Here is a 25,515-nt window from a genome sequence, read left to right as displayed (position 1 = left end):
TTATTTTTCATTTATATTTTTATTGAGCAAAAGTGACATCATACAACAAAATAAATCACTTTCAAAATTATACACATAAATAATAGAAAATAAACAAATTAATATACAACTCGGATAAACATTAATAAGGGTAGCCTTTTACAATTATTTCTTACAAGCAGAAAAAGATCTGGCTATTCTCTACAATCTAAATAATTAGATGGGTTAATCCTTAAATACCTTATAAAAGAATTGATTATAATCCAAACATTGAATATATTATACCTCTTTAAGTTTACTGAATTCAAACATTCAGATTTTTAAAAATAAGAACTGTATCGCTTCATTAAATTTACTAGTGATCATTGAAATCCCAGCTGTGTTTCCAGTCAGACAGCAGAGGTAGTCAAAGGAACACCCTGGTAGGGAGCGGGGCAGAGGGGGGTGCTGAAGGCATTCCTCTAGCAATCATTAGCAATAATTGCTAATATAGCCACCCCTCAGTACTAGTGTGGAACTGGCCCCGGGACCCGGAGATAAAAACAGCTGAAAATGCTTAAGTCCTTTGAAAAAGTGGAACAGTATTTGAACATACCCTAGAATAATCCTCAGGTATACTTTAAATCCTCTCAGCTTATTTACAATACCTAGAAAAAAGTACATTGTGATTATATAGTATGGCTTACAGGACAGAAACACCCTGAACATACTTGTTATATACAAATGGATTTTTTCCCCCTTCACAGAGTATTTCTGATCTTAGCTGGTTGAATATCTGGTTGTGGAAACCAGAGGGGAGACTCTGGTTATTTATATAGTTATCAACTAGTAGGTTTTAAAAGATACTTCAGTCATTTGTTAGAGAGTGATTCTGTAAGAATAAAAACAAGACCCATCTTTAAGTGAATTCTCGCTGACTGGTGTAGATGGGCAGAGAAGACTGGCAGCAGCAGCTAGGGCGAGTTGTCTGAAGTCAGAGTTGAACTCATGCAGAAAGTTGTTTGGCCTTATTTTTGCAGACTTTCCTTTAATCTCAGAATTGTTTCAAAAAATTCATTTTCTGTCATGGTGGACTCAAATATAAAATGGAACATAAGAAATTAAGAAAAATATCATATGCTAAATAATAATACTACGTATTGATAATTCATTTTTAATGTAAGCAAAGAAAAAAGTACAGGTGATATTTCTGTTTATTTCAATGGAGATACTTGGCAATATCAAATATTACCATATTTTCATTCTTAGAATTTATCCTGAAAAATATCAGATTATTATTCTCATAATTTTATGACCTAATAATTCTCTGATCAATAGAAAATTCTAATTATATGAGTAAGGTTAGTATAAGTCTTCAAAAATTTTTTTTCTGTATGTACGTGTCTGCAAACATTCCTAAGTGTGAGATTAAATGTGACATGGGGTGACTGTCCATGTCACAGAACCACCTTGTGTAATGATCCTTGCCTCCCACCATTTTTGAGACAAGATCTTGTTTGCTTCTGTCTACAGCAGGCTTCACTTGGGGGATCTTGCCTGTCTACACGGTCTAGCCCACTGCAGGAGCAGTGGAGTAGAACATGTATGCTAGAGAGCCCATCTTATGTGAGTTCTGGGTGCCCAGACCCAGGTCCTCATGCTTGCATAGGAAGCACTGTACTCACTCATTAGCCTCTCTAACCGTAAAAATGTTTCTTCTGCTATGTATTTTATGATCGATTCCATAACTAATCTGTTTCTGAATATCGGTATGCTCTGGAAATTAGCATGCATTATTTGTTAACAATCAGACTCAACTGATTCTCACAGTAGAATTAAGAAATAACATTTGTGTAAAATTAGGTAGACTAGCTGTTTTTGAAATTACAGATATTGAGTTCAGTAGATTCTTACTATTTCTCATTTTAAAAATAATTTACATTTAGCATAAAAGTTATGTTTGTAACCACAGGACAGGTATGGATTACTGACATTTTCTCTTTTAATCCAACAGACAGTGCAAAAGTGTAAGACTTTCATATGAACACACAACTCAAAAATATGGTGTTACTTTAAAAATAATTGTTATCTAACTCTTGTTTAAGTGATAAATTTTGTGTATTATTTATGGTAAAACTACATAAAAAAGAAAACAGAATAATAGTAACATTATCTTTCTTAGTTCAGTAGTCTCTGGTGAACATTCATATAAAAATGAGATCTAAAAAGACTAACAAGGTGCCTTAAAAACAGAGTATCTGAATTTGATAAACCTTATGATACTGAGAACCAACAGTTTTCCTCATAGCTGAGAAGCAGTCACTAACATTTACCAAGCTACCTCCTAATGTGTCTAGTCTTTAATTCAGCAGAATAAACTAGGGACATTAAACATGCAAAGGAACTCTTTACCATAGGCACCTGAGTCTTCACGTGATGACACCACAGATGCTCCACACAAAGCTGGTCTTTAGTAGAACATGGCCAACAGTTAGAATAGAGAAACATAACAAAATAGTCTGTTATTGAAACAAGTTTGTACTCACAAGAAACTTGACAAGTGAATTTGATCGCTAGGGAAAGCCAGCCATGATCTAAATACTAATAAATTTCAGTCACTGAAGAGTTCAGAATTGAAGCACAACCATCTACTGTCCTTTAGTCCGGCTTTCTGTTGTCAGACATACCTAGCATGTATACACTTCTATGTCTTTGGACCCAAATACAAGTATGACTTGCCTGTATCTTAACTGCTTTATCTAATGCAAGCATTTTTCTACTGTGAAACAAAACCCTACAGGGCCATCCCATAAATACTTCAATTGCAGTCAGAAATTCAGAAAATTATGCCATGAGCAATGGTACAGACACAATCTCTCTCCTCAGATGTTTTCTTGGTACAGTATTGTCCATTGTAGGACAAGTAATATCTTTAAAAAGTAAAAACGAAATAGTTGATAAAGGTAACAGCAAGCACACATTGATTTTGACAGTTTTTCTTTCCATAGCTCAAAACACAGATGTTTACTGAACTTAGGTATAAGTGAGACATTATGAAGTAGGCAGCCGTTGATCTAATGCGTACGTCATTCTTTCCTTACTGTATTTTTCAGACCATTTTCGAGTTAGTTCTAGATAATAACTTGGTTTATGAGGACGGTAATCCAGGTATGCTGTAGTAATGGTTCTTTTGGGGACAGCCTTTTCAATTTGAGTTCCTTCATGCCACTCATTGAAAGAGGTGATGGAAATTAAACTGGGGTGTGTCTGGAGCGCAGCACTTAGACCAACTTCGTAATACTTCCCGTTGACGCGGTTCCTAGTGTTCTGAGTGTTCCATGGACGGATGCTTGTATCTATGTATCCTGGGCCTACACTTGGGATAAATATCAAGTTGTTCTTATCACAAAATGATTTCAGGTTAGCCCAATTCTGATGTGACGAGCCATATGTAAAGCCATTTGTGGCAAAATATGTGTAAATTCCATCAAAACCACTTTGAAGAATATCATTTTTATGCTTTTCTTCGACTAGTAGTGCAATAAACAACCCATCATATGGAGAATTGCGAACACTCTGAGATCCTGAAGATGTTAACAGATTGGCCCACACATCAGGCTTTGTGATATAGGAATCATAGACATAAAACATAGGCAGAGAATGGCCAGTCCTTGTCTTGTACCTATAAAAGGCTGGATGACTTCCATATCTACAACAGAGACACATTAAGGAAGTGAGATGAACACTCATAGAATATGTCACAATAAAACTATGCACTGAAACTGAAAACGATTCATGAAGCTTAAGTACATTGTTCCAATCTTCAGTGAGTCAGTTCTGTAAGTATAATAATGCTAATGTAAACATACTTTTAACTTTATACATATGACACATTGCTATCCTATCAAACAGGAGGTTAATTACCTCATGCCAAAGTTAACAAATGGTGACTAAAGCCATAAAAGTCTACTATGAAAAGCACAAATGGAAAAAACAGTTTATCTTATCAGTGACAGGTATACTTTTGTTGCTGAGATGATTCTTTGTAAAATGAAATACATCTGAGAATCTTATCTGTAAAGTGCTTTATCAGAATGAAACTGATAACAAAATTCTTTATTTTAGTCATTCTAGATATTAATGAAGACAGATATGCAAACATTGCTATGAAATGAGCTCACATTTCATCAGAACTTTCCTTCAAAAAACAAAATGTATACTCATAAGATCTGAAAAACAGAAATGTAAAATGAGCATGAAAGGAAATCATAAATAGCCTTTAAGGCATATAGCAATACCTAAAGTAGCAACCTTTATGCAAATAGTGAAATGTTAAGAAACCTGAAAATGTTCTTTGGTTTATTTGTGGTAAGATTATCAGAAATGACTGAGTATGAACCAACTCTCAGATATCATTTGAATGAATTCAGAAGTTATCATCAGATCATACAGCACTATGAACACTGAAGAAACTCACTTGTCTATAATATACTTGACATTTGTATACATGTTTTGATCATTTCGATTGTGATATGGCTCTATGTGAAAAGTGACCTAAAAAAGAAAAAAAATCAATTAAAGAGTTACCTATGAAAGCATATACTGCATAATTAATAAGTTGCCAATTCAATAACATTAAGGTGAATATTTAACGAGCCCAGTGGTTACCAAATAAATCTTAGTGATAACAATTACTGAGAGTTTCCACTACTAAATGTTAAGTGAGGCATTTCCCATGCATGAACTCAGCCTTCTTAGTTCATTAGACAGCTGCAGACTGCATTTTCTAAACAGGAAGGTGGTGTGGGTCTAGGATGTTGCCCATAGCCCCAGTTAGTTGCATCAATGTGTGGTACTGGATTGAAAGCTTTCATCAGAGGCTATTTCTCATGACACAGATTGCAAAGACTGTATTGTTTATAAGACACAATAATATACTCCGCATTCAGACTCAGTTCTCCAAGAAAACAAATGTCCAGGTTTCAAATTAATATTGATTTTTTTCTTAGGTATGTGACCATTGCATTTACACTTAAATAGAAACAACAAAATATTCAATTAAATAATAGCTTAATATCATTAAAAGGGTATCTTGTGAATATTAATTCTTTTATTGTTCAAAGAATTTATAAGAAAATAATATGTAAAATCTCACAGAACACCGTGATTTGCCCATATATAACTATTATAATAGGAGAATGCAAAAAATATAATACAAAGATTTAAAATTTCTACCTACAAATATCAGTTGTACATAATCAAGTTTAACAAATTATATCTAATCAACAGCTTTTTTGTACACTGTCTCTAATGTAAGATATACATCAGAACAGGGAATAATGCAACATAAATGATAATCATAAAAAATTCTTAAATTCACTGAGTTATCCATACAACTACATTTTATTGCTAATCTAATAAAATAACTCTTTGAATCTTATATTTTAAATGTAATTGTCAGTATGACAAGACTTTAACAGTACTGCAGCTCAAATCTTTTTTTTCCAATTACCGAATTAAAGCAAAAAGTTTTTTCATTAATTAATTTACATGGAATTAATTTCAAGTCAGGCCATTTAGTAAATCAATTATTCTCTACTTCTAAAAGCATCATGATGTAAGGTTCTATCAGTAACAAAGTCAGGTCAAGACATTCTTGCTATCTGCTTGCATGACTGCAGGCCATAAATGGTTCATGTCTCCCACGAAGTGCAGATCAACACACTGCAGCAAATTCAAAGTCATCTACTTAGAACTTATCATTAATTAAATGTTTTATTCTTAGTTAATATCAGGATCTGGCCACCCTTCCTTTCAGAAACATTAAAATGAGTACAATGACAAAATTTAATACATAAAATGAAATGCGTGCATTATTTTTAGAGAATGGGAATCAATATAAGAATTCCATTTCACACTTTTGATTTTGTCTTTACCAAAATTCTTCTGAACCCTGTAGCCAAATCACTTTTTCCTTAATTCACCCATTACTTTACTTCACCTGGTACCATGTTTTATATCATACATGAGTGAGACAATTCCTCCTATACTTGGTAATATCAAATACTTTGTTATTTTCTCTATTACAACTTACTAGTGTTTGGTTTTGGCCTTTAGTAGACTGTAAATTCCCTTAATATGAGACATAAAATCTGTCTCTTTCTTTTCTATTTTATTTTGATATGGTTGGCCTTGAAGCCCCCTCTACCTTCCGCCTAAGACAGCAGCTGTGTACGAACATGTCCAGTGCTCTCAATATTGCTCACATGTAGAACAGAATTTGCTGCAGAGTAGACAGTGCATGAGTATCTGCAAGCACGAATTAATAATTCCAATGCAAAACAGAACAGCCAAATTAAACTCTACGTGGTCTACTTCACCCCATTTAGGTAAGATTTGCCAAGTTCTCATTGTGAATATACTCCTCATTTTTTTTGTTTGTTTTTTTGTTTTTGTTTTTGTTTTTTTTTTTTTTTTTGGTTTTTAAGAGACAGGGTTTCTCTGTATTGTTTTGGAGGCTGTTGGTCCAGCCTGGCCTCGAACTCACAGAGATCCGCCTGCCTCTGCCTCCCAAGTGCTGGGATTAAACGCGTGCACCACCACCGCCCGGCTTACTCCTCATTTAAGAAACAAAACTGCTTATAAGCCGGTAGTATTAGACAAACGATTTATGCAAAGGTTAAAGAACTTGTTATTTGAAATTAAAATGTTAAATTTATTGAAATACAAGGTAATCAACAACTGGGGTGTTTGTTTTCCTTATAATCCTGCGAGAAAGAATTGGCAACTTCAACTAATTTTATGTTGTTAGGTTTTTGGTTTCTTTGGGACCTAAAATGATGATGTCGCGTAACAAACACATCCACAGTTTTTAACTTTCAATCTTATTTGATTGCATGAGGTCTGTGTATTACTATGATGTGTTTACTCTAGGCTGTGGATCAAGTTTAAATAATTTCCACAGTTTTGGTCATTTGGGTGCTAGGGAAGGATGGAGTTCCTTCTCATACTAATAAAACAACAACAACAACAACAAAGAAAAGCAAATGAAAAAAAAGAAACCATGAAAACGTGGCATACATGCTATTTTCTCACAATTCATTAGCCAAAGCAGGCCAGGCAGAAAACCTAACATCAACTGGACAGGAAACACTCACACTCAAAGAAGGAAAAGAGAGTAGGACTGTGCTCAACAGTGGTAGCGTCTCCCCATCAGCTCCACCACATAGCCTATGAAAGACTGTTTCAATAGTTTATTTCTCAGGATATTACACAGAGAAGCATAGTAAGCTAAGAGGATCCAGCTCTGACCCTTGTAACTGAGGTAACCTCTGGAATGACAGTTACAAGTACTTCACGTGTATGTTCCAAAGAATAATACAAACATACATAAAATATTATCTTTGAAAAAAAAAGTCATCACTTAGATTTAGATATTACCAATTTATATTTGGAAAAAACTGTCAACATTTGCAAAGTAATGCCAAGGAAGTCACTAATTCTTTAAACATGTTTTATTAACTTTGTTTCTTCATTTATAATTACAGACACTCACCTAAAATGACTTTCAGTTTAAATTAATCAAAATTGCAGTTAAAAAAATATTCAGTAACTAATGCTATTATGTAATCAAAACTAATAGGCTATAGCAAAAGCTTAGCTGTAAGGCGAAGCCATGACCTAGAAACTCTATTTCTAAACAAGTAATAACAAAAGTGAAGGAAAACCCTTTTTACATTCTAAATATAGAGAACTGTAAAAATCAACCCATCCAAAAAAAGAAAAAACTCAGAAGCATATTTGTAAAAGTTAATATCAAATTAATATAGTATAATCATTAAACTGTTTTCAAAATAAATTTGGTGAGTTGAAGATCTACTGAGGGTAAGAAATTAGTATTCAACATTGGGGAAATCTGAACATTGGCAAAAATATGGAGAACAGCATTTTATCAAATTCCATCTCTTGCTGTCATTAAACAGCAAATCTGAAGTATGGACAGAACAAATATGTTGCTCATGTTTACAGAAACAATGGCTGAGGTCTTGGTTATTTTTCTCTTCCATATAAAGACTTTCAATAGAATTAAAAGCAGTCTATTCTTCATGTATCATGATATTTTAACTACTTTACTTTTAAAATCCCCATTAAAGGAAAATGTCCAGTTTCCTTACTCCCACCACAAAACTGGGGCACAGATTGGACAGATCAGGGGTCATAGATTTACTCTGTGCAAAATAAACCAACAACCTATTCAACCTCAGTTGTGTTCCCAGAACTTGAAGATTTGACTATCTGCAGACCCCAAATGTCACTGAGAGCTCACTGAATGGTACTGTGTAACATGGTATGCAGCAGTTACTGTCAGTTCATTGAGAAATACTATCTCAATATTTTCTTTAGCGCTACTGATATATATATATATATATATATATATATATATATATATATATATATATATATATGCCAGACTGTAATATAAACTACAAAACACAATCATTCCTCCCCCTACTTTGGATCCTTCAAAGAAGGCAGAAAAGGTAAATTTCTCGAAGCAAAGACAGAGAGAAAAATTTTAAAGGACAGACCAATAAACTGCATGAAGCAGATAGTGGGAAATTACCCACTGCCTCTAGCCTAAGACATCACATATTATGTTGGAGTAAGAAGGGAGAAGATACAAGCAATTAAATATATTGCTACAAAGCATAGAAAGCAGTACATACCCGTGTCTCCAAACTCCAACACCAAGAGAGGAGACCCAGAGAACCTCAGAACCCCTCATGGGAGTTCATCTGATCTAAAACTCTGTGGAATAAACAAAGTCATATTAAGAGCACTGACACAGGCAGGCTGCGCCTCAGTAGGATGAACATTGATAGCCAAAAGGGACACAGGAACGGGCAGGTACAGGCAACACTGAAATCCATGCAAGGTTAGCGAGACCACTGATTACAATTGGAAAAAGGACTGGGCAGCAGTACTTCATGTCAAGGGTCGGGAAACATCTATGACAGGCTGGGCTTCACTTTTGAAAGCAAGGCAGAAATTCAACCTCACAAGCAAACTGATGGATCCCCACTGAAACCCTGCACAGTCATGTTTGAAGTACACATAAAGATAAGCACCTCTCACCAGCAAAGCTAAATTGATAAGACTTAGGTAGGAGAGGGCACTCCCTCATGCTCTATCAAGGAAGAAATTTAAACTGGTATTTTTGTTTTACTTTAATTATTTTTAAATCTTTACTCTTGCATAAATATTTATGTTTATTTTTATATTGCTCTATTAGATTCAACACTATTTCCACTACTGTATCTTCTCAAGCATCTCTCTAACCTATAACCTGTATACTTTCTAATTTTTACTTCATTTTATCTTTTTCTCTCTCCTACCCCTTCCTCTACAAACTCCTAACTGCAATTTTGTAATGCCAATAATTTTTAGATTTTTTTTCCTGACACATTTCCCAATTCCTCTCTTCTATTTACTATTCTATATGAATTCTTTGTCATATTCAATTTATTTTCTTTCCCTGCCTACATTTAGTGGGTAATATCCTAGCAAATACTTACTATCCTTGTTCCTTTATTTCCTAATGATTATTCCACTTAAAGGAGATAGTTGTTTGTTGACCGAAGTTTCTGTCCCGCCCAATCCCACAGACATTTTGTTCCAAATAAACACACAGGGGCTTATATTAATTATAAACTGCTTAGCTGATGGTTTCTTATTGGCTAGCTCTCTGTCAATTATTAATCTATGTATCTCCTCGTGGTCTTGGCTTGCTGGAGGATGTCCAGGAATCCTACCTTCCTGGTAGCTACACGGGGTCTCCCTCAAGACTTCACTCTCTGCTTTCGTCTTCCAAGCATTCTCCTAGTCTGGTAGCCCTGCCTATACTTCCTTCCTGGCTATATCCTGCCTGTCCATTAGCCGAAACAGATTTATTCATCAACCAATAAACATACAAAAGGACATCCCCTATCAGTTGTTTTCAACTATTACTGAGTTTTCATAGTGGGGCCTCTCCATCAGTGGTGTTTCTCCTGAACTCTATTGGAGTTGAGCTGGCTGTTTTTTGTTTTTTTGTTTTTGTTTTTTTTTTTTTTTTGGTTTTTTTGGAGACAGGGTTTCTCTGTGGCTTTGGAGGCTGTCCTGGAACTAGCTCTATAGACCAGGCTGGCCTCGAACTCACAGAGATCCACCTGCCTCTGCCTCCCCAGTGCTGGGATTAAAGGCGTGCGCCACCAACACCCGGCTGAGCTGGCTGTTATACTTGATGCTCCATCAACATGTGATCCACATTACAAGCCTAATGCATGAGGTAGGAGGGGAAGGCATCTTAACCCTGCTACAAGCTAGTCCCAGGAGAAAACTGCCTAAAGAATTTTGATTTCAATACAAAAAATAAAGAAGATAAAACATCCACAATGATCTAATCCCTGATGTGCAAATAGTAACAAAGAAACAAAGACCATTAAAGTCCAAGCTGATAGCACCCCTCCAAAAATCATCAATTCCACAGTATTAAATTTTCCAGAAAGAGTGACCAGAATGAAATACCGAAGAATTCAAGAGATGAGACAAAAGAAGGTTGAACAAATTCTAAAAGGACATAAATAAGTTCCTAAAAGAATTAAAAGAGAATGCAAATGAACATCTGGATAAAATAAGGAAGTCAAGGCATGATATGAGCACAAATTTAATACACAAAAATACTTTTAAAAACTCAAATGAAAATTAAGGAAAAGCTCATTGAAAAAATTCAGTGGAAAGCTGTTGCTGAGGACAACACTTAATTGACTGACCATGGAAATGCTGAGCTTGTGCCTAATTAGAGTTTTATCCTTCTCCAGAGTGTTCATGGGACTGTAAGGTACTCCACACACTACCAGAGGAGAAAGCTAAGAAACAACTCAGATACAAACCCTGCAACATACAATGGTAACCACCGACAGCACAAAGTAGGCCAATAGTGACAGAAGCATTGTGGGAGGAACCCACCACTCTGACTGGATTTATGGGCCACTCCAAAAGATGGAACCCATGCCTGGCACTGCTTGGGTAGCCCAGAACCTGAGACAGGATAGGTCGGTCATGAGCCTACAGGAAAACCAAGTACTACTGTTCTGACATAACGAGCTCAGTAATGAAATGATTTCTAACAAGATTCTGCTATACCCACAGATCAGTGTCAGCCAACATCAGGAACGATTCCTCTTGCAGTAGATGGGAACTGACACAGAGACCCACAACTTGATAATGTACAAAAAGAATGAAATTTTGAAACACTCAGTACTTAGTGGGACGTTTCATCACACTCCTTGACTCAGAGCTCAGGAAGCTACACATAAGAGGAGATGAAGGACTATAAGAATCGGAGAGGATGGATAACTCCAAGAAAGCATTCTCTTCCAGACATACTAGGTATGGTATATATATATGAATTCTAGAGACTATGGTACCACACACAGGGCTGCACAGGTTTAATCAGACTGGGTCTCAGGGCTGAGTGATGTAAGTGGACTGGAGTTCCCATGAGTATCCAAGAAGCTATCTGCAGCGGACACCCACTTGCAAAGGAAGAAAATTCATTTTCTTTTTGGGTATATTAAACACATTTTAGGTTGGCTGCATGCCCAGCAGTAGATGGCCAATACAAAACAAATTCAAAGCTACCTACACATTTTTCATCTCATAATATTCTGTTTGGAGAATATTTGTCTTATGACTGATTTGTGTGCATATTATGGTTTGAAATTATGTGGTTTTGTGTGTGTTTCTAAGTTCTTTCTTTTGTTGTTTTTCTTTTGTTTTTTGTTGTTGTTGCTGTTTTTTGTTTGTTTTTTTGTTCTTTTGTTTTTAAAGACAGAGTTTCTCTGTGTAGCTCTGTAGACCTGGCTGGCCTGGAACTCACAGAGATCCACCTGCCTCTGCCTCTTCAGTGCTGGTATTAAAGGCATGTTTCACCACCACACAGCTCGTGTGTTTGTTGTTTAAAGAGAGAAAGAAAGGCCATGAATTTGGAGAAGAGGAGGAGTGGGAAGGGAAATCATGATCAGAATGGACTGTATAAAAGAAATTTTTTCAATAAAAAAGAAATATGATTAAAAAAGATTTAAGACATATCATTTACAGAGATCATATAACCCAAAAATCTAAAATATCTGGACCATTTTTAGAAAGTGGTTGTTAATCTATTATGTGGATTTTAAAACATAAAAATAAAAACATAAGAAAGAACTAAAAAAGAAAAAAATTCAGTGGAAATCCTTACCAATGAATGGATCAATGGATAAACAAGATAATTCAGGCATCAATGAAGATAAAATAAGAAAAAAGTATAAGCAAAGCATTTGAGAAAAACCAATTTACAAATCAAGAGCACAGAAAGAGGTTAAAATACCAAAAGGTATGATGAATAAAATAAAAATTTCCAATTTCTTAAATCTAGGAAGAGATGCAGGAAACATTTAGAATTTCAAACAGGCAAGTCTAGAAAGGAATCATCTGTCATTTAATGTTAGCAAATATACAGAAGAAAGAAGGAATGTTGGCATGACATACAGAAGACTTCAGGGCATAATTCCAAACATATGTTCCAATACTTTGGATAATTTTGAAGTAATAGATACATTTATAGGAACATATGTCCTTCTAAAATTAAAACAAGCGGATATAAATATCATTAACAGGTTTATACACACACCTAAAAGAATCAATTAATAAAAAAAAAGTGCAACCACAGATGTATTCACTGTTGAATTTACCAGACTTTAGAGACTCAGAAAAAGTCCAACATTTTTTCATGATACAAGCAACAGCAAAAACAATCCCCTGATACCTAGGAATAGAAGGTACCTATTTCAATATAATATGGCAAATTTACACCTAACATCATACTAAATAGGAAAGGATCAAAGTATCACCACAAAAACAATAAATGAGATAAGGGCACCCCCCACTTTACTTTTTTTTTTTTTTTTTGGTTTTACGAGACAGGGTTTCTCTGTATTGTTTTGGAGGCTGTCGGTCCAGCCTGGCCTCGAACTCACAAAGATCCGCCTGCCTCTGCCTCCCGAGTGCTGGGATTAAAGGCGTGCGCCACCACCGCCCGGCTTCCACTTTATATTTCTATGCCGAAGTCAATACAGAACCTTAAATCTTAGCTATAGAAACAAGATAAGGCAAATGTAATTGATATAAGGGTTAAACAGTTATACTATCTGAAGAGAAACCAGAGCCAGGCAGTGGTGGTGCATTCCTTTAATCGCAGCACTCGGGAGGCAGAGGCAGGCAAATCTTTGTGAGTTCGAGGCCAGCCCTGTCTATAGAATGAGTGAGGTCTAGGACAGCTAAGGGTACACAATGAAAGCCTGTATTGAAAACAAAACAAAACAAAGCGGAGAGACAGAAACAACTGAAAAGCAATTTTTAAAAGTGTTGAACTATTGCTAAAACTCTTCCATTCTTCTTTACCCCCCCAGAACTTGACTATAACATTCCACTGCTGAAGGCCCTACAAACTTGAGTTGTAGAATATGGATAAATAAAGCCAGTACTAATCTGGAAGCTTTGTCCCTAATAGACAGATTTTATAGTGCTCAAAGTTGCTATACACACTATTGATTGACACAAGAATCCCACCCAGCTATGAATCCTATAAGCTACAATGATAACCAGCCTGAGAACATAACTACTGGTGAAATAGTAGCACAAATGCCATGGGAGAACCAACCACCATTTGATTTAAGGCCCATTCTTTAAGATTAAATCCATACCTAGAACCTTTATGCAGCCAAGACCCAATGGCTAAATAGGTCATAGACCCTAAAGGAGAACTTACTACTCTTATTCTGCTAAATGGACATAGTATTAAGCCAAACTCCTAATGACTTGTTGTTATACCCATAGATTAGTTCATCTCTCAACCCTCAGAGGTATTTGTTTCTGCAGTATATGATGAACAGATCAAAAGGGAGAGAATAAGATACTGCAAAATGCTGAGTACTACATGAAAGGTCTGTATCACACATCTCTTCACTGGGATAAAGGATCAATGCAGAAAAGGAAGCAGAAAGATTCAAAGAATCAGAGCACAGAACTATTATAAGGAGATAGTATTTTCTGGACACATCATACTAGCTGCAGATATGAACTCAATACATTACACCAATACTCATGAGATGTGTGCAAGCTCAAGCCAGATAAAATCCCAGCATGGAGACGGTGGTAGCTGGATATCAAGTCCTATTCCTAGCTTTAGAACTATTGGCAGTGATAGCTTCTGAGAGAGGTACAGTCGGTTTTCTTTAAGAATATGGGCCCTAATGGGCCAATCAAACTCCAGTGGAAGGCCAAACATTCAAGTACATAAGGACAGCACAAACTGAACCTCATGGATAATTAGAGACAGAGAGAGAGAGACAGAGAGGGCAGGACACAAAGTTGAGTGGGTAGGGAAGAAGGGCCGGGTCTGATGAGAGATAGGGTGTCTGCTAACAAAATGCACTGTACACAATTCCTAAAGAATTAATTTAAAATTGCAGAACACAAACTTGAGTGGGTAGGGAAGAAGGGATGGATCTGATGAGAGATAGGGTGTCTGTTAGCAAAATGCACTGTACACAATTCCCAAAGAATTAATTTAAATTTTCAAAACAGAAAATATTTGGACAGAAATTTATTTTTAAGTACCTTATAAAGATATAAAGTTATATAGCTAAAAATAGTAGTTTATAAAATAGTTTATAAAGATATAAAGTTATATAGTTAAAAATAGTAGTTTTCAACATTTAGAGAATATTCAGACATTAATTACTAATTTCTACATTCTGCTTACAAAGGAACCTGTTAACCCTTTCTCTTCCTAATAAACACATAGTAAAGGCCAGAAAAAGTAGTGCATGTCTTTAATCACAACACCTGAGAGACAGAAGTAGGAGGATTACTATGAGCTCCATATCAATCTGGTTCTCATAGTAAGTTCCAAGCCAGTCAGAGCTACATAACGGGTTCTTGTTTTAAAAACAATACAAAACGTAATAGATTAATATAAAACATGGTTAGAAAAAAACAGTAAGAGGTATCTTATAATTGGATGTTTTAAAATTTAAATTAAAACATACTTTGATGAAGTAGCAATATTTTAGAATATTTCTACATATATAAAATTTTAATTAAAATGAGCACATAAAGTAGTATTTGCTATCAAGAGGATAAATATAATTTGATGACAATTTAAATACCTTTATATTATATTTATGAGCTTTATCCAAAATAGTTGGTACCAAGTGATCAGTAGCTTCTCCATTCTCATCATTTGAGTCAGGTGGGTACCAGGAAAGGGCCAGTACTCCTAATAGAAAAGCATAACAAAGAAAAAAAAGCAACAGAGAATTACCAAGATATGACTACAGAGGTCAAAAACTGGCAATATGAGTTCCAAGTACATTCAAAGGGTTGTTACAGTTATTTGGTTACTTTATCCAATATTTATGCACTATTTTACGCACTTAACATCTTTTAAAATTAAAATACTAACTACACATTTTAGAAGAGTTAAGACTCTCAGCAAAAAAACCATAGTCCTTATATACTGTCTTCTACAGGTCCCAATCATTTTCTCCAGTTCTTAACATCCACATATTCATATGCAATATTTACAATGTTTGATAAGCAGTAGCATCATACTATTGTTAATTAATGGCTACAGCTTTTATTAGTGTCAAGCAGTTGTGTGGATGTTAACAAAATCATAAGTTCATAAGCTAACTAACCGTTATAATACCAGACAGATTGATTTACTATAAACATTAGTCTGCCACCAATTTACCCTTCCTCCCTTCTGTTTACCCTCAGCAGTAACTGGCTTTTCACTCTCTGTAATTCTGCCTTTGCCAGATATCATACAACTTGATTCATAAAGCATATATCTCTCTAAAATTTGCTTAACTACTTGTATTTTAGATTTCTCATATCTTTTTATGAATCAGTAAGTCATATATCTGTTGTGTGGATATTTATTCACTTTTCTATTAAAAGATACGTAAGTTGATTTTTGGTAACTTGGAATAAAAATTCTACAATTATTACTATATGCTAGGTTTTAAAATAAATAATATTTTTCTATAATTATTACATATGCGAGGGTTTTTCTTTAAACACATACATATCATTTAACAGAAGATTTAATAGAGACAAAATAAAACAACTCAAAATTAAATCAGTCAAAATTCCACCATGGATGGGGGCAAGGCTCATTCACTGCAATCACTAAAGCTAAAATGAGGATAAGGCTTCCTTTGCCTGCTATGCATGGAATAGCAAAAAAGCAAAAACAAGTAACACAGAACAAAGACATAACAGTGGCTAGGGATCCAGGGAAGTGAGGGCTATTGAAGAAGGGAGTTCATCTAGAAAACAAAAGATGGGAGAAAACTGATAAACATTTAAGCAGCCCCTCCAGTCCAACTTGTAATAGCCTCAAGAACAACAACAAAAGCTGGGTGTTGGTGGTGCACATCTTTAATCCTAGCACTTGGGAGGCCGAGGTAGGCAGATCTCTGTGAGTTCAAGACCAGCATGGTCAAAAGGACCAGGACAGGCTCCAAAGCAATACAGAGAAACCCTGTCTCAAAGAAACAAAAACAAAAACAAAAAAAGGACAAAAAAAATCCTCAGCATACATCCGAGGAAAGAAATTTCCTACTCATAAAAAGCAGTGAAAATAAATATATGTAAGGAAAAGGGAAATAGCACACGTCAAAAACACACAAAGCACATGAACATTGCAAGGAATGCATTCTTCCACATAATTCAAACGAGGAATCTATTTCTAATAATCAAGCAGTAATTTCTAAAAGCTATTGATCTAATAGTAGAGCAATATCAAACATGGGCAACAAGAAATGCCATGAAGACCAAGCCTGACTCCATAAATAAGACGGTACTAGCAGAGTGACTAAGTTAGTCATGAAAGGATCACAGAGGTCAATTTCCTCAAGTGTGCATGGAGGGAGAGAAGCAGACCTAGGAAGCAGCAGCCTGCAGCCTGGCTCTCAATGCTCATGTGTCTCTGCTGTGCTTGTGTGTAAGGCAGCATCAGCATTCCCAACAGCAAAGACAAAGCAAAGTCACTCAGGAAGCTGTCTTTTCCCTGAGCTCAAAAGCATGTTTCAAAGAATAATGAATAAACAAGCAAGCACGATGAAAAGAACACAAGGAAAGAAAGCATTGGGCTTTATTAATGGAACCCCAAAGACGACAGGCCTGGCTATGCGGAACGTTCACACACTGGCTCTAGAGACTACATTTCTCAGACACTGCCACTGTCAAGATTTTATGACTTAAGACACGTACTTGGAAATCACACAAAGGACAGAAAAAGATGAGGGACACTGGTGACACGAGAAAACTGATCACTTTACACCCATTAAATCAAAGTACACTGCAATGGTACAGCAATTAACAAAAAAGGATAACTATATTACTAGGCCAAACCAGACAGCAGGATAGGATAATTCAATGTCAGATAAGGCATGTAAAAGATGAAGAAAACACCATAAACAAGGCAAATGGAAATGCAAAACGGAACATTTAAAACCATATTATGTTAAATAAAATCGAAATTGACACAGGAATTGAAAAGGAGTAGTTAAAGAAAGCCAAATTGTATCCTACAGAAAGGAAAAACCAGCTGAAATGTCCAACACACGGCTGCAGAAGCAATGTCCTCGATCATATAACCAAACATAATCACCAGTAAAAACTGGGTAAAACTGATAATCTTACCAGCAGATGAATCACAAAATACTGTGTTGCGCAAAATAAACAAGCAAACAGGACAGCTAATTCATTTTTCTGTCACAAAGGAAGGGAACAATCCTAACTTCACAGTGACAGAATTCAGATACAGTTGCTAGAGTGGGGTCAGGGTCAGCAGTAAATGGGGCAACGATGATGGCAAAGGTCCTGTTGCCCTGAACTCATAATCCTATTCCCTCAGCTTTCACAGTACTAAAATGTAGGCGTGCTCCACTATGTGTGTGCCTAGCACAAGTGAAGTCATCAGTCCAATTCCCATTACTACAACCTCCTCCCCACGCCCCCCAGAAAAGAAGTAAACAACAACCAAAGCAGAACCGGTCACATATGCAGTGCAATCCAGAGATATGAGTCAAGACTGTAATTAATGAAAGCATGAAGACCAATTAGTAATTTAATTGTCCATCCAAATTATGTATATATGTAAATAAAACGAACTAATTACCAACCAATTGAGGCTGAGCACATTTGTCTCATGTGAGTTTCTATGACAGAAGGATCCCGAGAGCTGTAACTTCCTAATTCAGGGTAGAAACTGGAGCCAATGTCATCTGGAGGAGTATGTCTCCCTTGTGGATAGTTCTTGGCTATTCTAGGGTCCCAGTGCTCCAGTACTGGATGATTCCAGTGTACATATTTACCGTCAAATTGTGGGTTTCCATACCAACTGTAATAAAATACATGTAAAAAGTAATTCAGAGGAGGCAGTTCTTCTGGGTTCACTTCAGAGTCTTTAGGTGGCTGCACAGTCACGCCGGCAGCTTTTAAATTCTTTGTATTTGTTTCCATGTTGATTCTGTCACTCTTTGGAAAGTCAGCTTTGTTTTCCAAGGGGGCGTTGGGTGGATGAAGTTCTGGGAGAAGGTCAAGTCCAAAAGGAGTCCCAAAGGCTGTATTTGGCCTCAGCATCTTTAAGACCATCATCAGACAGAAAATAAATAGAATAAAAAGTGACAAAATGATGCAAGTCTTTCTTCGAAATTTTGCCATGATGACATACTTCAAACTCCAAAGTAATGAATGTTTTGCTGTAATTCATTGAAAAAAAAAAAGATCATTAGTAAGTGCTACCAACATGTTCTCTACAATATTTAAAATGAAAACTAAAATCCTGTGGCTACATTAAACAATAAACAAAATACAGTATAATAAACCACCCAAATACTTTAAACTTTTAGATTACTATGTTAGGTTTCCTGATGATCCTTTCAAGAAGATGATGTGTTTTTAATGGATCACTTCATATTTCTTGTTTCCAGCCCTTGTTCAAACCCCTTGCATCTTTGCCCCCCATCTAGCTTTCTTTCCACTACCTTGCTACTACCCTCGCATCTTTCAGGACCTTGTCTACCCTTTGGAGTTCCATAACCTACACCATGCTTTCACACCTCCTTATACACACACATACAAACATACCGTAAAGATGTGGATATGAGACAGAGCATGTGGTTTCTGACTTTATCTGACTTGAGTTACATCATTTCCAGATACCTCAATTTTCCTTATTTCATGTTTCTTAAAGTTTAACAAAATTCAACTGTATACATATACTACATCAGCGGTGAATTAATGGTGCTATTGTGTTGGTTTGCTTTCCTAAGCTCCTCTCATAGACATCACCAGACAACATCCCTCCCAAGACCACTGATCCTGACAAATCCTGATTTTAGACATCCCAGTAACAATTATGGAATTTTGTTCAAAACTTTACTTCATGAAGAAACTTGTAAATTTATATTAAGGAAACACACAAATAGAGACATGCAAATACATTTGTACACACATTATACACATACTTATCCAATATGCATCTGTTCTTTATATCATAGCTCTTCACAGATAGCTACTGATGAAGAAATTTACAACTATACCAAATATAGACTTTTTTCTTGGTATTATTCTCTAAACAACACTGAATATTGACTATTTACACAACACTGATTATTAGAAATATACAGGAAGAAGGATGTAGGTTATATTCAATATCTCATAAAAACAAAAGCATCCATGAATTTTGCTTCCCAGGAAATTCCTAGAACCAACCTCCTCAACCTACTTAGAGAACAGCTATCTGTATATACAATAAATTACACAATGTAATTATACACAATTGTAGATATTAATGTGATTGAAACCGGAGGGGAAAAAATGAGAATTCTTTATACTACTTTAGCAACATTTTTAATGTTGAAAACATTTTTTTTAAAAAGGAAGAAAACAAAAATAAAAAATTCCACTAGGTAAGTACATGGTCAGTATGAAATTTTCACAAAACCTCTGCTTATTTCTGGAAAGGAACAAGTCTATACAGCCCTTCAGGCTCAGCACTACACAGCTCCAGGAAGACAAAGCTCTGTTGTGGGAATGTGACAGACCTATGCATTGGACAGCAATAATGGAACAAAACGGCCACTTTGGTTTTCTGCTATAACTTGCTGTCCTGGAATTTCCAAACTATTGATGTAATAACATATCCTTCCTTCCCTTTAATTAAAGATTGTGATAATTTTGATCAGACAAGACACAGAAAAAAATAATTTTGAGATATGATTTTAACTATATTAATCAAACACAAAATAGAAATATGTTTAAAGCATGTACAACTGCTATCTCTAGATGAGAAAAAAATAGTAATCTCTTCTCCTGTCTTCTAAATTACAACTGTTTGTTTGGGGTTAAGTATTTCATTAAGAATTAACCAGTGGTGTTGTATGCTAAACACATACATATACTAAGGGGGGGGAGAAAGGGAAGGAGGTTGGGAAGGAGGGAGGGAGGGAGGGAGGGAGGGAGGGAGGGAGGCAGGGAGGCAGGGATGGAATGAATGAATGAAGAAGGGAGAGCTATTAGATTTAGAAGTAGCTAAAAGATTAACTTTAGAAATGCTGACTTAGTATGCTGGTGAAATGCACTAGTCATGGTATACAATGAAGAAAAATACAACAGAGTTTGGAATTTGAAAAACACACTAAGGATCCACTTGTGTGACCCAGAAAAATTCATGGAAACTCTTTATTGGTGTTATTTTTTCTTGATTTTTTGATAAAAGTTGTTCTGTGAATAATGCAAGGTATTGTTGGCAGAAGAAATTAAAAGGGAGAAAATGAAATGAATTACTAAATATTACTTAAGATTTAAAGAAAATGAGGAAAGAAACAAAAAGAACACTAAAGAGTGTATGTGTGTGTGAGAGAGAGATATTGATTTCTGATTCATTTATTAGATAGATTTATCAATATATGACCAAAATTGCATTTATAGACAATGCCTTTGTCCCTCCCCCCATTATTTTTTTCTATACATTCAATTTCTTAACCTGCACCTTTATTTATGGCATTGCTTATTTTATTCATTTCAAATGACTATTATATCATTGCAAACAACCAATTCCATCTTTAGAGATCTCCATGAGGGGATTCCAAACTTCTTAATTAACAAAACACTTTAGTCACTGTGTTTAAAAGTCATTTAAAAGTCTGAGCTCTCCCTGCTGGGTATCTTTCTCAGTGCTGAAAGGTGCTATGGAGGTTGTTATGGCAGAGAAAGTTATCAGCGGTTTTACCCAGTGTCCAGCCCTGAATGTTACACTCATGTTACAATGCTGACCTCTCAGGTATATCTACTGGTGCAATAGTAGCAAGACTATTCATGTGGGTAACCAACTACTCCCTACATGGTCAAAAGGCATGGCTAGGAAAGTCATAGGTCCCAGGAGAAAATGTACTGTTTTTGTAAACAGTCACGTGGTCATACTTCTTCCAAATGTATTTTATATCCACAGATTTGTGTTGCTCTTGGCCAGAGAAGCTTCTTACTGCCACTGATAGTTAATGATGATTCATTACTAATCAAATTACTGAGAATAAACGAAGGACAATGCTTGGTTGGAGATGGCATGTCTCTAATATCTCCCTGCCCCTACAACACTGAAACTCAGGACGTTCCTGAGAACACAAGAGCTGGAGGATAGAGAAGAATGCTGTGAACTCTGTCCTCAGGACATGACCTGGGTGATTCATAATCAACTCAAAGCAGCTGTGATTAACTGCACAAGAACTAGAGAAACATAAGTTCCAGCACAGAGAGTGCACCTAAGGCCCTAAATCTAGCTGAGGACTATTACATTGCTCATACCACAGGGCATGACCCCACACCCATGTGTTCTTGCTCAGCACTAAGTAAAATATTTTATTAATCAATAATGGATAAAATTGGGAGATGGGATATTGGAATTTTGGGGAGTTGGAAGTGAGGAGCAGAGGGTAGGTAAAATTAAAATACATTATATACACCCATAAAATTTTCAAAGAAAAGGTAAAAATTGTTATTTAAAAACTTTTTGAGCTGTGTAGTTACAGTAAGTCCAAACTCCTATCTTTTCCTTAACTAGCCTGATGTTTCCATACATTTCTCCACTGCAGTTATCTCAGTCATAAGATTCTTGTCATTTATATATGAGCCATAGGCAGTTACTCGTGATGATAATATTGAAAAGACGGGTGGCATGTAAACACTCCAGAAGTAGCATATGGTAGCTGGATGTGGTAACACACCTTTACTCTCAGAAGCTGATGGGGATGCCCTTCTGTATGCTGTGAATATATGTTTCTTATTGGTTGAGGAATAAAGCTGTTTCAGCCAATGGAAAGGCAGACAGGATGTATAGGCAGGGCTACTAGGAGAATTCTGGGAAGAGGAATGCAGAGAGTAAAGCACAAGGAGATGCCACTTAGCCACCGGCAAGGTAGGAGGCCTGTGCATTCTCCAGGATTTCAAGACCATGTGGAGACATACATAAAATAAAACAAAAATGGGTTAATAACTAAGAGACAGCTAACTAATAAGAAGCCTGAGCCACTGGTCAAATATTTTATAATTAATATAAGCCTCTCTATGTTTGTTTGGGACTAAACAGCTGTGGGACCAGGAGGGACAGAAACCTCCATCTCTAAGACCCTGTGAAACAGAGGCTGGCAGATTTCTATGATCTGGAACTTCCATGCCAGCCAGAGCTACATAGTGAGGGCCCATCTCAAAATAAGTAAATAAATAGGCTCTGCTTCAGCATAAATAAATATAATGGCAATAATAATAATAATAATAATAATAATAATAATAATAATAAAACCAACCCAGCATATGGAACTGAGCATGTAGTTCAGTAGTTAGACATAAGCCCAGGGATCTGCCTCTTCTTCCTGATGCCTCTCCTAAGGACTTCTGAATAGAAAACTCTTACTGAGACAGCATTGTTCTCCTTTAATGTTGGCATTTCCTACACTGAACACCACATGAAATTATCTGTGTACAAGTTTTCTGTTCCTTAGATATGGAGTATATTTATACTCTAGTACACCCTAACAAACATTATGATCAATGATTCATAATATTTAAGTTTTGGCCTTTCTGTTTTTGACACGGGTATGTGTTTGGGCAATCTATCTGTAATGTATTCTACTATGCATATGCAAATCAGATCTTTGTAGTGCCTATAATAAACAACACTGTAAAAATATTCATGAAGTCTTAACAATTTTAAAGTCTATCGAAACAAATTACTAACTTAATATCTGTGACAACACAATGTCTCTGTATAGTAAAACAAGCACTGCTCTTGCAGTAGACAAACGAACTACTTACCTACATTTAACTAAAGAAAGGTTTTAGAAGTTCCCTGTGAGAAAAACAAACAAAAACCAAAAATACCTCTACCAGTCAACTACAGGTATATAGGGTCTCAAAGTAGGAAGTTCAAGGCAATGACCAATGACAATGTGTCCTCATCAAAGGAAAGTTTGCATGACCCACAGTTACTCCACTGGCTCTTCAGAAACCATGCCATTTTTATGTTTGGGGCTTTTAATCTTCTCAAATAATATTTAACGTGGAAGTCTCATAATTTCTAATAAAAAGTATTATATACATTAAACAGCTAAGAGGTCTAGTATTTGCTCATTTTAATAACTCAGAAAAATCAGTTTCCATTTTAAAATAATCAATTAAATTATAAAGATTCCTCTTGCTTATTATTTTGTGTTATAGTTTTCTTCTAATTGTATGCCAGAGGAAGTACGTAGAGACTAAAACTAAGGCTAGAAAAACACATCTGAAACTTTCAGAATCTTGCTTAGGTCAGTTTTACTGAAAACACACGTCATCTTTTGTACAGAAGTTCAGTCAAGCATAACCACAGTCTTCCGTTTTTTAATCTTTACAACCATCTATGACAGGGAACTCCATGCTGCAGGTGATGCAACTATGTAGTTGAGTTTTTCTGTTTGGGCTAGCTGGCAAACAGCCAAGTAACCTGCCCCTGAGCACCATGCAAGGGCAAATTAAGAGTGCTGCAACTTAGGCTTCCACCTCCGACTTATGTGGCCTCAAGTATAGAAGGCATACTGCAATTACTGTTGCGCCATGGGCTCTGACTTAGACGAAATGACCAATGGCTGTCCCCCTCCTTGAACTGTGGCCTGCACTTCTGTGGCCTGCACTTCTGAGAAGGCGGCTCATGATCACAGACTAGTTACTTATTCCAGGAATACGAGCAGCAGCTTCGTGTGCACACAGCCTAAAAAGCCATAAAACTCAGTTTCTCGCGGCTTACAAACATTTCAGAGTGCAGTAATGGTAATGTACTGCATTGAAAGCGATTCACAACCCTGAACTAGCCTCACCAAAGCCTGCATTGTTATTTTAAGCTGCCGCCTACTCTGTAATGTGAAGAGACCACCCCTCCAGCTCATGTCTGATTTGTATTTCTAGCTCACACAAAGAGATCCACAAGAGTGCTCACGTAAGCCTCCTTCTAATTAGCTTTTAGTAGTCTTTTCGGTAGGTCCTTGACACAACAAAACCAAAGTTTTTAACCGCTTGTACTCCCAACTTATTCCTCCGCGCATGGAGAAGAACCCAAGCAGCCGGGTCCAGCGACGGGGAATCTACAGTCCCGATCCAGCCAAGTCTGTTAAAGGGGAACAGAACAAAGACCTCGGAGGGCGGACCTGTCCCCCGCGGCCTTCCGGGTGCAAACTCGGCTGGGAGTCGGGGCGCCGCGACCGCGAGGGGCCTGCGACCCACTGGAAGGTTCGGGGCTCCAGGCGGAGGCGCGTGGAAGCGCCTCGGGAAAACTTAAGACGTGCGGGGTGCGGGCAAGCCGAGGCAGGCCAGGCTCACAGACCTCGCTGACACTACCCTAGCGGGAACCGTCAGGGAAGCCGGGTCTGGATTCGGAGGAGCCCGGGAGCAGGGTCAAAGGGCGCAGCCGGAAGAGGGCCCGCGATTGGCTGACGGGCAGGTGCGCAGGCGCCGGCTGTGGCCTCTGTGTGGGCGGCAGGGCAGGGATCCCGCAGCTACTCACCTGGGTCTGGGGTCCTGTCACCTACGGGGACTCACCGCGGACTGAGACCTGAGCCTGGGCCACGGCTGACAGCCGCCTGGTCCCGCCTCCCGCAGGACAGCGCGGGGCGCGACTCGGGGGGCGGGGCTCTGCGGGGCGGGGCTCAGCGGGGCGGGGCCTGTCCTGGAGTCTAGTAAGGTTTTCTGGTGAGGACAGCAGAAGGAGTTGTGGCAGGCTAGATCCCCATCATTTCTCTCAGAGAAATGAAAGACCTCTCGCACTTTAGCCTTTAAGGCGAAGCCGTGAATCTGAGCAACTGTGTTCAATTTTTTCACTTCTTTTTGAAAACTTCACTCCAGTGTTGCTTATATTTATAATGAATTGGATAT

The 25,515-nt window shown here is 36.9% G+C and overlaps 1 protein-coding gene across 1 annotated transcript; it reads right to left on the bottom strand.

The window, feature by feature from the left end:
* On the bottom strand, positions 1 to 25,260 carry Manea (mannosidase endo-alpha). Its single transcript, XM_005066237.4, has 5 exons — positions 25,148 to 25,260; positions 18,237 to 18,815; positions 15,210 to 15,319; positions 4,436 to 4,512; positions 1 to 3,667 (listed from the first exon to the last, which is right to left on the bottom strand). The coding sequence occupies exons 2-5, from the start codon at positions 18,775 to 18,777 to the stop codon at positions 3,010 to 3,012; spliced, it is 1,386 nt and encodes a 461-aa protein (XP_005066294.1). The 5' UTR covers positions 18,778 to 18,815; positions 25,148 to 25,260; the 3' UTR covers positions 1 to 3,009.
* Between the last annotated feature and the right edge of the window lie 255 nt (positions 25,261 to 25,515).

The sequence above is a fragment of the Mesocricetus auratus genome, unplaced genomic scaffold, assembly GCF_017639785.1.
Source record: "Mesocricetus auratus isolate SY011 unplaced genomic scaffold, BCM_Maur_2.0 Super-Scaffold_6730, whole genome shotgun sequence".
Taxonomy (NCBI): Eukaryota; Metazoa; Chordata; class Mammalia; order Rodentia; family Cricetidae; genus Mesocricetus; species Mesocricetus auratus.
Note: the sequence above shows the minus strand (reverse complement) of the source record. Positions and strands in the feature narration are given on the sequence as shown.